The sequence below is a fragment of the Amborella trichopoda genome, chromosome 6 (assembly GCF_054954075.1).
Source record: "Amborella trichopoda isolate Santa Cruz 75 chromosome 6, AtrichopodaSantaCruz75HAP2 v2.0, whole genome shotgun sequence".
Lineage (NCBI taxonomy): Eukaryota > Viridiplantae > Streptophyta > Magnoliopsida > Amborellales > Amborellaceae > Amborella > Amborella trichopoda.
Window position 1 is genome coordinate 49,706,953 of NC_142341.1, and position 15,745 is coordinate 49,722,697.

Consider the following 15,745-nt stretch of genomic DNA (forward strand, 5'->3'; position numbering starts at 1 on the left):
CTACTCTCTCTTGACCTAAAGATACTAAGGGTTTGGGAAATCATGGTTAAAGCTTTAGTTAATTTTAAGGTTAGGATTTTATAGAGATTTAAGGGTGGTTACTTAGTTTGGCTGAAATTAGCTTTCCCGGTTCGAGATTGAAGCTAAACCGCTGAGCCTATGCCATTGGATGTGGTGACTCGGTGTGGGGTGTAATAAGCCCGATTGAGGTAATATCCGACATCTTCTCTTTTACTTACTTGCTCTCTTTTGTTTTTATATTATCAAGCATAATATTAGATTGAATAAATGACATCAAGTGATTGAGTTTTATTTTATTGTTGTGCTGTTTTATTTTGAAATATTTATTGATTGTAATAAGATCATCTGGAAGTGATCTTTTTGCCAAAATAAAAAGGGATGATTATTATCATTAAAAAAAAATTATATTTTCTGGCAAAATCTCACATAGGTCTTTCTTTCATTGGTATCAGAGCTGATTTTACTTGATTGCCATTAGGAGTATTTTTTCTTTTTTTTTTTCTTGATAATAGAAAGGTATGGCTGCTCATACTTTCATCTTAAAGATTCTAACAGCTGATAATAGAAAAGTTTTACGGGACCAACTTTGCTTCATGAAAAAAAAAAATCAAATTTATGCTCTATGAGGAAAACTTGCATGAGGTACTATTTGAGGACCGACCTCGGTGTCCAACTGACGACTCATCTCAAGAAATCAAAGATGAGTATACCAATTGGAAGAGGAGGAATCTGAGATGCAAACACATTCTTTTATTTGCCATGACTGATTCATAGGCTTCTAAGTATGAGTCAATCTATATTGCAAGTGAGATTTATGATAAACTTGAGAGAGAGTATGCTGAACCCTCTTATGAAGCAAACTATGATTATAAAGAGGTATAATGAGTTAAAAATGGCAGAAGGTACCAAGTTTGTAGATCATGTGCACGTCTTTCGTGCGCTAGTCAGAGAGTTAGAAAACACATGCATGAAACCCAATGAATCTATGCAAGTGATTCATCTTATGAATTCACTTCCTAATTCATAGGAGACTTTTATATTTTCCCTCTCTGCTAGAAGAAAGACAAAAAAAGTGGAGGAGCTCATCACGACAATCAAATCAGAAGAAGAGAGGATGAATTCAAGGCAAATTCCAAGGGATACCATACATATAGTAAAATCTCCACCCTCTTTTAAATTTTAAAAAGGAAATAGAAAAAATTATTTTGAGAAGAAAAGATATTTCAAAAGGAGATATTTTGAAAATATGATAGCAATGAGAGAGACTCGAACTTGCTTTTTTTGCAAGAAAGTGGGCCAGATAGCCAATAGTTGTCGATTCAACAAATCTAAAGGGACCAACAAGGAATTGACATGTATAGTTTTTGAGTCTATGCTGGCTGAACCCAAGGGAGCCTCTTGGTGTCTTGACTCGGGGGCTGCGACCTATGTCACAAACACCAAGGATGGTTTCTGTTCTTTCACTCCCATGGGGCCAAAACAACATCATATTTACATGGGAAGAAATCAAAAGACTGATGTACTTAGAGTTGGAGATTTTGAGCTAAAACTGAAAAGTGGGAGCACCTTGATCCGAAGGCAAGCACTTTATGCTCCTAATATGAGGAAGTGCTTGGTTTCGGTTCTTAAGATGTCTATGACATGATTCATAATCACTTTCATTGCGGTGTAAGTGATGGTCAAAAAGGGGAAAGATATGATCATGACTGGACGACTTGTAGATAGGCCATTTACTATTGAAATAAAAGAGAATGTTGCTTATGTCTCGTCCCCTTATGAATTGGATGATACCCTATGACATATGAGGTTAGGACACATTAATATCAAATGAATGGAAAGATTAATAATGGACGAGATTCTTCAAAATTATAAGGGAGATTATTGAAAGTGTGCGAGTCTTGTGTGCAAGGAAAAATATCACCAGGGCAAAAAGAACTACTAGTGTATCAAAAATTATTCATAGTAACATATGTGGACCTATGAATGTGATCACCAAAAGTAGAAAAAGATATTTTATCTCTTTTATAGATGATCACTCGCGATATGACCATGTGTACCTTATTCATGCAAAATCAGAAGCCCTAGAAAAATTCAAAAAATATAAGGCCCAAGTAGAGAATCAAACCAACATAAAAATTAAAGTCCTTAGAACTGATAGAGGGGGGAAATATTCATCTGACATTTTCAAAGATTTGTGCTTTGAAAATGGGATCATCCATTAGTACACCATGCCTTATACTCTTGAACAAAATGGTGTAGCTGAGAAAAGGAATATGACCTTAGTGGAAATGGTAAGGAGTATGATGGGGCATGCAAATCTCTCCTTGGAGTTTTGGAGAAAAACCGTATTAATGGCATGTTACATCATTAACCGGACTCCCATAGAAGTTGCCACACTTACTTTTCACAAAAATTTCACAGGTCGTACTCCCTCCCTTAAACACTTGAGAGTTTGGGGTTACTCAGTCCATATCCTTATCCCACATCAAAATAGAACCAAATTGCAACAGAAAACTGTCAAAACCATTTTCATTGGTTACTCAAATTATGGTAAGAGGTATCGATTCTATAACCTTGAAACATGTGCGGTTATTGAAAGCCACGATGCTCACTTCTTTGAGGAAGAGTTCCTTGAAGATAGGGTGAGTAGAAAACAAACCGACTTTTATGAGGAGGCCAAAAGCAAGAATGTAGTTCGAGATCTTGAACCTGAAACTTCTAAACCAACCCAACCAGATCTTGAACTCCCTAAAGAAAGTGAACATTTACCTGAATCATGACGAAGTAACCGAGTCAATAGACCACCTTTTTACCTAGAATATTTTGTTTATCTTGGAGAACATTTTGATAAGGTTGGGGAAGATCCAGATTCAAAACCTAGAACTCACTGTGAAGCCTTGACCTGTCCTGAAAGGGAATACTGGGTAGAAGTCATGAAAAATGAGTATGTTTCCATTAACGAAAACCATGTATGGGAATTAGTACCTCTACCTCAAACGAGTAATTGGTTGTAAGTGGATTTTCAAGAAAAAATTGAACTCTGAAGGGAAAATAGAAAAATACAAAGCTAAGTTGGTTGCAAAGGGTTTCACCCAAAAAGAAGGGACATATTATGAAAAATACAAAGCTAGGTTGGTTGCAAAGGGTTTCACCCAAAAAGAAGGGACATATTATGATGAAACTTTTTCCCTTGTTGCCAAATTTCTATCCATCCGAATCCTTATAGCTATAGCAGCCCATTTTGACTTTGAGGTTCATCAAACGAATGTCAAAATAGTCTTTTAAATGAGGATTTAGAAGAAGAAATTTACATGACCCAACCTAAGGAATTTGAAAAAAAAGGGAAAGAGAACCTAGTATGCAAAATTAATAAATCCATTTATAGCCTAAAACAAGCATCGCGAAAGTGGTACATAAAATTCCAAGAGATCTTTGCTCTTGTAGGGTTCTCTACAAATAATGAGGATTGTTGCATATATCAAAATGTCAGTGGGAGTAATGCGGTCTCTATATCGTTATATGTAGATGATATGCTAATTGTTAGTAGCTCAATTGCCTTAGTAGTAGAGACAAAAAATTTCTAAAGATCTTGGAGAAGCTTCAAATGTGTTGGGCATCAAGATAATAAGAAACAGAAGAGAGAAGACTATCCAACTTTCTTAGGCAACCAACTGTAAGAGGATACTAGAAAAGTTTGATATGAGAATGTGTAAGCCTATATCTACCCCAATAGACAAAAAGACGATGCTTAGTAATAAAATGTACCCTATCGAAAATATGGATATAAGAGCAATGGAAAAAGTGCCATATAGGAGCGCAGTTGAACCCTTATGTACGCCATGACGGGAACAAGGCTTGACTTGTTCTTCATCATGAGTCTGGTGAGCCGTTTCCAAAGCAATATAGGAGATGAGCATTCGAAAGTAGTTAAAAGAATTCTCAGATATTTAAAAGGGACCATGAACTATGCGGTCACATACAAAAGGGGAACTGAAATAACAATAGAGGGATATTTCAGATGCAAGCTATCTCGAGAAATCCAGATGATGCGAAGTCTACATCTGGGTATGTGTTTATGCTTGGAGGAGATGTGGTTTCTTGAAAGTCAAAGAAATAAGATATTGTAGCTTTTGTCCACCATGGGATCCGAGTATGTAGCATGTTGTCTACCAACCAAGGAGGCCGGGTAGATTAAGAAGTTTATGAATCAGTTTAATTTTCATCATGTACGTTGTGAGGCAGTGCGAATTTTCTGCAACAACACGACAGCTATTTATGTCTCTAAGGAGCATCGGTTTCGTAAGAATTCCAAACATATCACGCCATACTTCTATCACCTGAGAAATGAGGTGAGATTGAAAGAGATCGAGATCAGCTACATATCTACAAATTTGATGATTGTAGACCTTCTAACTAAGGAAGTTGTCCCTAATATTTTTGTAAGACATGTAAGAGAGATGTGGATGAGAGAAAGTGAGGAAGAGAGAATGTAAGGAATTCAAAAGTCAAGTGAGAGATGTCGGTTTATGTGGCCTTTAAAGGCCTTATGGGTATGTAATGAAAAACATTTATTATAGTATAACATAAACTCAGTGGGAGTGTGGTCCATTGATGACCATACTAAGTAAATGATGTTTGCTGATACCGGACTGTGCTTGATGATCTAGGCCAGTCGGATGGAAAACCTAAGGTACTTGTGCATAAAGAATAAACCGAGAAGGGTTTTGGGTTAGCCATTGATGAGGTCGGAGTTTATGCCTAGATGAGTGAGCCAAGGGACTGTGTGAGCCTTGTATGTGATGGTAAGCCTACAGAGACGGGCGCCAAAACCTCTTCAATGTTCCATCACACGACATGCATATCGATAGATTGTTCAGGAAAGCCAGTTATCCATCTTTTGGGTGAAGCGTATGCATGTACGAAAGATACCCCTATGCACTATAGAGTTGTGGTCGTATTAGGTCGTGGTGACCTTGACTCGTCTCTAGGGGATAACCTGTAATCCACAGACTGGGATTGCAACCCCTTGACTCATCAAGCAGACTTTGGTGGCTTGTTAATGAGCTCCTGCTTGGACAGTGGGTCATGAAAAATACTGGATCTGTTCGATTAAGCAAGTGTGATCTATAGTCAGCAGTTGAAAGTGGAGTACCCTATAATTATAGATTGAATTTCTAAAACGATATGGATCATTTTTCCGTCATATTAATTTAATTGTATTTATTTTATTATTGGAATGATTTTAGTTTTATTATTTCAATTTTTATGAATATCTCATTATTTTATTTATGATTTTTGGCTTATAAAAATACAGTTATTCATTTTACAAAGTTATAAAAATTAAAATATATATTAAAGTATTTTATTTCATTTTTAAAAATATTTATAAAATTCCATGGGGGCCTATAGTGTACTTGGGCCCACCATGTGGCATGTGGGTGGGGGCCCACATGTGCCACATATGGGTGGCATGCCCCACCCCTTTGGATTCTTTCTTGATTGCTTTATCTTCAAGTCATTTAAGTTTCGGTAACTTTGATTTGTAGCATGTGGTCAAATCTTTAAGGGATATGGTCAATTTGAGTATATAGTAAACATTGACCTTATCTTGTTTAAATATGGTAGTATATGTTAACTTGGGAATATTTGATATATCTTTATGGAATATGTGAGATGGATCATGCAAATTTATGGAATGCATGATATTTATTTTATTTAAATATATTGATGGGAAAATGGTTTAAAGAAAGGGGGATAATGGTTGATGCACATTCCATAATGTTGATGACCCATCTATGAAATGGATGGCTTAGATTTTTTACCCCACAAGTCATCTTGACCAACAGTCTATATTCAATCTCAAGAAAAAGACAAATTATTGAAAACCCTAGATCTAAATTTCACTATAAATAGGGGTGTTCTCCCCCATCTCTATACACCTCTCTCTCTCATAAACTCTCTCTCTCCTCCCTAGGAGCCATGCCCCTCTCTCTCCTCTCAAATTTTCTCTCTCTAGAAGTTCTATAGGGGGCACGCCCCAACCCTAGATCTACTACTCTCTCTCTCTTGACCTAAAGATACTAAGGGTTTGGGAAATCAAGGTTAAAGCTTTAGTTAATTTTGTGGTTACGGTGTTATAGAGATTTAAGGGTGGTTACCTAGTTTGGCCGAAATTCGCTTTCCCTGTTCAAGATTGAAGCTAGACCGCTGATTCAACGCCATTGGATGTGGTGATTCGGTGTGGATTGTAATAAACCCGGTTGAGGTAATCTCCGGTATCTTCTCTTTTACTTACTTGCTCTATTTTATTTTTATATTCTCAAGCATAATATTAGGTTGAATAAATGGCATTAAGTGGTTGAGTTTTATTTTATGGTTGTGCTGTTTTATTTTGAAATATTTATTGATTGTAATAATATCATCTGTAAGTGATCTTTTTGCCAAAATAAAAAGGGTTGATTATTATCATTAAAAAAAAAAATTTGTACTCCCTGGCAAAATATCACATAGGTTTTTCTTTCAAAAACAACCTCTTCTAGTGAAATTTTGAGGTGTGTCATAATTTGATTGTTTAGAGCCTCGCCCTTATATAAGTTTTTCTTTTGTTCTAATGCCATTACGGTAGGCAATCAATTTCTCAATATTCTCAAAAGCATAGCGCAACATGGATGCGAGTGAGGGCGCTTGATGGATATTTTTTTAGAAAAATGGTTGGGGTCGTGGTGGTAGCATCCCCATACCCTAGTGACTATATTGTGGTTTTCATTCCTACTGACGTCACCTCACTAACGCTCTAAAAAAAACGCCTAAACTATTTAATAAATCGGGTAGGGGCCTCTCTTCCCCACCGAAGTACCCAACCAAAAAAAAATATCACGTTATAGTAAAGTGACAAATAACTAATATCAATTTCCTTATTCGGAACGAAATTCATTCAAATTTTTCATGCTTTTTAGATGTTTGAAAAGATTGAACCCTAATTCGTCACTATGGCTATATGGAGGAATGGTGAGACTAATGCATGACCTTTGGGGCCATCAATCTAGCCTATAATGGTAAAGTGGTTATATTTCTCATGCTATTTTCTTTGGTTTGCTTGTTTTGGGATTGAGTGTGTCACATGCTCAAAAACTAAGGAATGTTTTCTTGGGAAAAGTTTATATAGAGCCGAATTTGTGTCTATCTCAAAAATTTCATTAGAAGAGGTTGTTTTGATGTTTAAATATCTTCAAATTGATTATCTCAACATCAGGATGCATAGGCATGAAAAAAAAATGGATTTCAAAATTTGGAAATAGGGAATTTTGTAAGGCATTTTTGGACCGTCAATTTTCATGATTTTTAAGTTTTCATAGATCTATTGGTCTACACTATTTTTGAAGCTTTAAACTTTATAAATAAATATGAAAATAAATTTTAAGGCTATCACAAAGATTTTCAATGTTGAAACCACATTTCTCGATACTATTTGAAGGTAAGCTCTAATTTGATGGTTTAGAGCCTGGGCTCTATACAAATCACACCGTATTTTATTTTGTACTTTACATTTCAAACTCTTGTACTTCAAACCGAAAGAGAGACAGAGAGGGAGAGCCTCTATCTCCCATTCTCTCTCACACACATATGTATGATAGAGAGATCTCGTCTGTCTCGCATGCATTCAACTTGTGCCGTGAGCACCTATTTTAGTCTTTTAGGTGAGCAAAGCTTTGCAACTGTGATTAATAATTGCAGACTTGACTCAAAATCGTTTCATTTGAATCAAGATTGTTGTTGTTTTTAGATAATATTCGAAGTTTCTTATTAATAAAAAAAATAGATTACAAATATGAAATTACAACACTAATTGTTCATCATCCGCAATCACCCATTCATGAAAAGAGAATCCCTTTTTAGTTAATGCATCTGCCAAATCATTTGCTTCCCGATAAACACTGCTGGGAACTCTAATTTTTGGGTTTTGAGGTTATTTCAATTTCAATTTTTTTGTTGAACGTAGTCTTATTTGGCTCGAAAATCACCCAAATCAGACCGGAATCAGACCCTAAGGGCCTAGTTCTCAATTTTGAAACACTAATAAGGAGCAGTGTTCTAAAACCAAGATACACTCCTGGACTCGGTAACTTCTTGAAGCAATCTGCCTAGTGAGTCCTGAGTGGACTCGTTGCGTCCGTCAACACAACTAAAGAAATCTAAAAGTTTTGATAAATTTAAAGACAAAAATAATTAAGGAAAATAGAAAATGATGAATAGTGAAATTTATGAATAGTGAAATTTATTGGCATACACTCAGGAAATATTCTAGTTTCCCTCACCCAAAGTTTCATTGCCTATCCTCTGAAAGATACATTGACTGAATCAAAGCCTCTAATTTTTATGAATATGTCCTCAAATGTCCCAAATCCAAATCTATAAACTAGATTTGAGTCTCAAGTTCAGATCTAGATCCAAGTGATTGAAATTTGGAGCACAACCTTATTTCGATATTCAAAATATCACAAAATATCACAAAATACAATATATTGAGTGGCTTTTGTGGAATCTAAACCTTGGATTTCATAAATAACACAAAAATATAGAAAAAAAAATGAGATTGTTGGTTGGAATGTGCACGGTTTGCCCAAGAAATCGCTCAAGAAACCGACTTTGGCCAAAACTTAATTCAAATAAAATAACAAGTATGAGATTTTTTATGTTTTCCATAAAATTCAATGTTTGGATTTGATAGATTATGGAAAAAATATCCCCAGTTTCGAACTTTGAGAGAGATCCGATCCCAAACGATAAATAAAATGTTAAATGTAGCGGTGGATCGCTCATTTTATCTAAAAGATGTTTATGTATTAGAGAGTTCATGTGGACTCTCTCGAGTTGCTACGATATTTTGGATGGATAAGTCTTAATAAATTGGAACCTTTTAGACACGACAAGCTGCTCAACTAGAGTAACTCAACTGAATCTGAGTTGAACTCGATTGAGTTTTTTAAACACTCTTTGAGAGACATTCATCATCTTTTTATCACTATACTTTATCTCTCTCTACAACTTATTTGAATGTAAAAAGCAAATAAATATTGATAAAGAGCACTTATACCTCCTCCTAAGGGAGCATAGATTCTACTCTCTCAATTAAAGGATCTATTTGGGGGGATTTTTTTTTTTAATCTGGAATTTTGGGAACCATATAAGAATTACTAGATGATTATTCTAAAAATAATAATTAAAATTTGAGTCTTCTACACCTAGATGTCACCATATAAAAATTGGACAGTCTCTATCCAATCTCAAGACATTATTTTTTTAAAGTGGATAGAGGGTACGACTAGGATTTTTTTTTTTATTGAGGGTATTCTATTGGCTGAAGTGATTACATTCCCAAATTTTGGGATCCTAAAATTAATTCTAGGGTACGGTTTGTATATACACCCTAGGCTCTAAACAATCAAATTAGAGCCTACTTTCAAATAGTGTCGAGAATTGTGGTTTCAATACTGAAAATCTTTGCGATACCTTTAAAATATATTTTCATATCTATTTATAAAGTTTAAAGCTTAAAAAATAGTGTAGATTGACAGATCTATGAAAACTTGAAAATCTTGAAAATTGACAATCCAAAAATGCGTTACAAAATACACTATTTCCAAAACTTGAAACCCATCTTTTTTATCATGTCAATGTATCTTGACGTCAAGATGATCCATTTGAAGATATTTGGGCATTAATACAACCTCCTATAATTAGAGCCTCAGCTCTATATAAACTTTTCCCTTAATCCTCAGTGGGTTTTACTTGAAAGAGTAAATGAACATGCTAAAATAACTTTTGGCTTAGATAATGTTGGTGACTCATCCATTTACATCTTGTCCTCCCTCTAAAATCTATTTTAGAAATAGATTTTAAATCCAAAATTTTAGTGATTTTATAATAGTTGATAACCATTAACCCAAAAATATAAATCAAACAAATATTCTTGATATTTAATAATTTAATAAATAAATATTTCTTTATTTTACACAATTCACATGGGGATGCCGTCCACCTCATATGAATCAAATGTTTTTCTAACAAAATTCTCAAATTCGATCTCCAAAACCTATTCACCTCACTTTCCCATAAAGGGTGCGGTTTTTGTATAGGGCATAGGCTCTAAACAATCAAAGTAAAACGCATCTTTAAATAGTATCGAGAAATGCAGTTTTAATATTGGAAATTTTTGTGAGAGCCTTAAATATATTTTCACCATTAATTATAAAATTTTAAAGCTTAAAAAATAGTGTACATCAAGTAGATCTATAAAAACTTGAAACTCTTGAAAATTGACGGTCCAAAAATGTATTATAAGATGCACTATTTTGAAAACTTGAAATTCATTTTTTTCTCATGACCATGCATCCTGAGGCCCAAATGATCAATTTGAGGATCTTTAGGCGTCAAAACAACCTTTTCCAATGAAATTCTTAGGATGCTCCTTAATTGATTGTTTAGAGCCTGACACTTTTATAAATATTTTTCAATAAGTAAATAACTATATTTATTTATTTATTTTATACTATTAATATGGGATGCTCTCCAATAAGTGCATCCCCATATGAATCAAATGATTTTCCAATAAAATTATCAAATGTCATCCCCAAAACTAATTCACCTCACTTTTTCATGAAAGGCATAACCCAAGGTTGAGAACTCATCTCTCTCTCTCTAACAACAATATATGGATTTGAGTTATTACTCTCTCTCTCTAAAACAAGAATAAATGGATTTGACCTATTACTCTCTCTCTCTCTCTATATCTATCTTCCGTTTGTACGTATTTAGTCTTTAATTGCGTACCAGGTGTAAACGGAAACCTGAATGCAACAGGCCGAAAATCTCGACCGCAAAGTTGTTAGAAGAACGGTAGCTTTAGAGAGAGAAAGCAGAGAGGAGCTTTAGAGAGAGAAAGTTAGAGGGAGAAAGCGAGAGAGGGGGCTTAGAGAGAGAAGGGAATTTAGAGAGAGGAGGGGCACATCGGTCATCATCGGAATTATTGCATTCCAAAAAATCCTTGTCCTTTTTCCAACTCCCAAAAGAAAAGAAGTTACTCCAGGCCCAGATCCCTCCTCCGGCCCTCGCACCGCGTTGAAAGTGAGAGAGAGAGAGAGAGAGAAAGAGAGAAATGAGAATCTAGAGAGAGAAGGTAAGGGCCGGAGATATAAAGTTTTAGAGAAAGAAATTTTTTTAGAGAGAGAAAGAGAGGTCGGCGGTGCACACAAATTTATAGTGAAATTGAGCGTCAACCATACGTGGACTGCCCTCTATCTACTGGGCCGCAACAACGATAGCCACCCCCAACAGGTGCTGACGTCCAACCAAAACACCCCTCTTTCAACTAAATATTTCGGTTTGGACCCTGTTTTCCCATGAATACACGCGAAATAGTTGGCCCTCCCCCTTACCTAACCACAAGAGAAAATGGAGAGATGTCAAAATATATTAATTTTTGGAAGTCATAGTAGTGGAATTTTTACGAGTGTTAAATATCGAAGGGATTGAAAATTTGCTATGATGTTTTTTTTCCTCGTAGAAAACTATGATTATGTGTGTCATGGCCTCACTAGATTTTCAATGGAGTGACAAATTGAGTTAACCCTAATAGAAAACTATGATCATATGTGTCATCTCCTTAATAGATGGTCAATAGATGGCTAGTGAATGAGAGACATGTGATGGGTCTCTCAGTCTAGAACATGACTTGACATTGAAGTGATGACACTTTCTCTTTCCCTTTTAATCAACATAAGCCTGTTGTTTGGGTTAGGATTTTTATAATCAGATTGGTCGGATGGACCGGCCACCCACCTTATTGAAATCTCAATCTAAAAGACCATATCGATCAATTGGATTGCTAATTGGATCACTTTTTGAAAAGAATTCAAAAAGTTTATTTGGCTAATTAATCACTTTTTTATTATAAGAAATAATCCTATAGGACCTTCCTTCATTTATGTGTATAAGACACCAAATGATCACCATTAAATTTGACATAAATCTATAGAAAAGTCAAATCTCACATCCATATGATAATTTTTTTAGAGATCCGTGTCAATTTTAATGACGATCTTTTAAGATCCTATACACATAAGTGGATAAAGGTCTTATAAGATCATTACTCTTTTACTATATTAAGAAAGTACGCTATAAAATTAGATAGACGTGATTGTAGTAAAATACGTCTCACCATCCCACCCAAGGTTCAAATAATTCAGATAGGACCAACCAATTCTCCAAGTTCAACTCAGAGCTATTTGACTCTCACATAATTAAAAATAATGAAATGGGGTTCATATTTTCCTTCATAATAACTTTAGTAATAGTTTCTTGGCTGTGACTTTTTAAGAATTGAAGTTTTATATTTGGGGGGCAATTTGGGCACTTTTTTGGGAACATTTGTTCTTTTTGCCTATGGTTTATGACGTACAAGTATATATTTTCGATATTAACAGGGAATGCGTGGGCATTTGGGTAGGTTTTCCGTTAACAAGCCCCAACCGACCAAATCTGTCATTTAACAAATATTTCCTTTGGAAACCCGAGTCAAAAACCTTGCCAAACATGCTCCGAATTTTTTTATCGACAAAATAAAAATTATAGCGAAAAAAGCCCACTATTCACCTATTTAAACTCCCCTCCATTTCCGACCTCTCCACTTTGGGTGTGCACTCTCTCTCTCTCTACAATCTATTCTCTCCTTCTCTCTTCTCCCCAAAGGTGCAGGTATCTTCTTCAACCTGCTCCCCAATTACAAGCACTCACTCTTTCTCTCTCTAAAATTGGTGGTACTCTGTTCTCCCTGCTTCCTACCCACAAGAAATCTCTCTCTCTCTCAAGCTTGCTCTCTTTCTCTCTCTAGGAATTGATACTTTCTGCTTCCTGTTTCCCATCTGTGACTACTCTCTCTCTCTCTCTGGCTCTCTCATGGCATCTGCAAAAATACTTGCACCGAACGCACCGATCGCCTCGCCGGACCTCCGTCTCTCACGTCCTCACCGAACCCAGTTGGATTGGCCCCGTCTCGACCTACAACCCTCACTTTATGCCCCCATCTCCACATCAACCCCCACCGAGACGCTAAAACCAGTTGAGCCCAAAGTGTCGAACCCGAGCCCACCTCCTGAGCCATGGCACATGACCCATGGCTCGGACAACTGGGACAATCTCCTTGACCCACTTGACCCAAGCCTAAGATCCGAGCTGATTCGATACGGCGAATTCGTGGATGCGTGCTACAAGGCCTTCGATCTGGACCCCAACTCTAAGAGACACTGCAACTGCAAATACGGTCGTACCCAGCTGCTCGATAAAGTGGGTCTCCAAAATTCAGGTTACGAGATTACCAAATACATATACGCGTCGGCGGACATCAATTTCCCAATTGGGGTGAGCCCCGCCTGCATGGGACGGTGGGTGGGCTATATCGCAGTATCGACCGACAGCTCGGTGCGCAAGCTTGGCAGAAGGGACGTAATAGTGGCTTTCAGAGGAACAGTCACTCGAAGTGAATGGTTAGCTAATTTTATGAGCTCGTTGACGCCGGCTAGGCTCGACCCACATAACCCGAGGCCCGACGTAAAGGTCGAGTCAGGGTTCCTGAATCTTTACACAAGCACCGACGAATCCTGCAAGTTCGGACTCGGCAGCTGTCGAGAGCAACTCCTGTCTGAGATTTCCAGGCTCATTAGTAAGTATGGTTCTGAGGAAGAGATGAGTATAACCCTAGCTGGACACAGCATGGGAAGCTCATTAGCCATGCTTTTGGCATATGATATAGGGGAATTAGAGCTTAATAAGCCCATAAATGGAGGTGTGGAGATACCCATCACAGTTTTCTCTTATGGAGGGCCTAGGGTTGGGAACCATGGGTTTAGAGAGAGGTGTGAGGAACTTGGGGTGAAAGTTTTGAGAGTTGTGAATGTTAGTGACCCTATAACAAAGTTGCCTGGTATGTTTTTCAATGAGAATTTTACTGTTTTGGGGGGTGATAACTGCTATACTCATGTGGGTGTAGAGTTGCCTCTTGAGTCCCTCAATGGGAAGAGCTTCTCTTGTGTGCATGACTTGGACACATATTTAGGGTTGTTGAGGTGCCCCACAAAGAAAGTGAAGAAGGGAGAGCTTATGGAGAGGGCATGTGGCTTCTTCAAGAGACAGAAGCTTGAGTCTTGGTCATGGCAACACATGGCCACCCTCCTCCAATATCCGAGATTTTGACATGGGACACACCCTTTTGGCCTTTTTTTTCCTTGGACTAAGAACCTCCGACCTAGGTCTTGTACATTCACTCTCTCTCCTGTTTAATTTTTTTCTCTCTCCTTGCCATTTATTATGAGGCATTGTTTTTCTTCTCCAATATGAGAAGCTTGTAACTTCAAGAGACACGTTACTATTTGTTAGATAGAGAGAGACTTTTGAAACAACCATGAAAGTTCCTGTTTGTTTCAATGGGAATTCAAACATTGTACCATTATTTGTACTATATGAGATGACTATAAGTGCATAGTTTGATTATCTAAGTGCCAGCCTTTTTACAGTTGTACCAATAATAATTGTGGATCATAGGTCCAATTGACTATTTCTCACTGTGTTCATTAATGTATGCTTCCTTGGGTTTCAATAAATGCGAGAAACTGATAACTTTAGTCCTTCTGGATTGCCAAGAGGATGATGGCAGTGTCCCAGCTTCACTATTTTACCTACATTCATTCATTGAAGCCTGTTCCTTAAAGATTCACAAACTGTGGCGTACGCATTCCAATTATCCCTTTTGTAGGGGGGTGGGGAGGGGAAAGAGAGAGAGAGTGATGTTACTATGGAAAACACATCTTGTGAAACGAGAGAGAGAGAGAGAGAGAGAGAGAGAGAGTAATGTTCATATATTCACTAACCTTAAGGAAAGCAAACACTTATTCTTGAACTTTATTCATGCTGCATGCGAACGGGGCACGTGCAGATGAGAGAGAGAGAAAGAGAGAGAGAGAGGGTATCTAATCTAGAAATATGCCCTTGGCCTTGGGATTCAAGAGCGATAGATCTGCAACATACATTAAAGTTTCATTCCTACTCTGTTAACAGGTTAGACAGAGAAAAAAAAGAGAGAGCAGGAGAGAGAGTGTATCTGATCTACAAATGCGTTCTTGGGTTTAGTGGTCTGTATGACAGATCCCCAATATGATGACAAGGGTTTCATTTCTACTATGTTAATATGAATGTGAGAAAGAGAGAGTCATTTGGTTTGTTTTTCTTGAATGCCCCTCAAAAGCAAGATTTATTAACCTCTCCCCCTCCCCCCCCCCCCCCTCCCTCAAAAAAAACTCACACACACACACACATATATATATATATAGAGAGATTATTTGATATTATTTTTATTCAATGCGCCTCATCAAAAAAGATTTATTAAACCATGTAGAGTACATGAGTGTATTCCTTCTATCAACCACATTGTTTATCGGTGTTTTGATATAGAGATTTATAGAAAGTAGTCTTTTTTTGGGTAATTAAGTAGGAAAGGCAAGTCCCAACTCATTTTTTTTCCATAGATTAGGAGTCGTACTTTTGAAAGATACTAGTAAGGTGGTGTTAGTGGTAGGAATAGAAACAACAGCCCCTTTCCTAATTAAAAGCAGTCCAATCTAAAATAGTGCATAACCACTTCTTGCACAAGAGTCCTCTTTTTCTTTCTAAGACT

At 36.8% G+C, this 15,745-nt stretch overlaps 1 protein-coding gene across 1 annotated transcript; it reads left to right on the plus strand.

The window, feature by feature from the left end:
- The first annotated feature begins 5,956 nt into the window (after window positions 1-5,956).
- On the plus strand, window positions 5,957-14,570 carry LOC18441835 (phospholipase A1-Ialpha2, chloroplastic). The gene is made up of 2 exons (XM_006852062.4): window positions 5,957-6,286; window positions 12,504-14,570. The coding sequence occupies exon 2, from the start codon at window positions 12,976-12,978 to the stop codon at window positions 14,266-14,268; it is 1,293 nt and encodes a 430-aa protein (XP_006852124.2). The 5' UTR covers window positions 5,957-6,286; window positions 12,504-12,975; the 3' UTR covers window positions 14,269-14,570.
- The last annotated feature ends 1,175 nt before the right edge of the window (window positions 14,571-15,745 follow it).

Coding starts and splice junctions, on each gene's coding strand:
- LOC18441835 (XM_006852062.4), top strand. CDS start 12,976: ATGGCATCTGCAAAAATACTTGCACCGAACGCACCGATCGCCTCGCCG.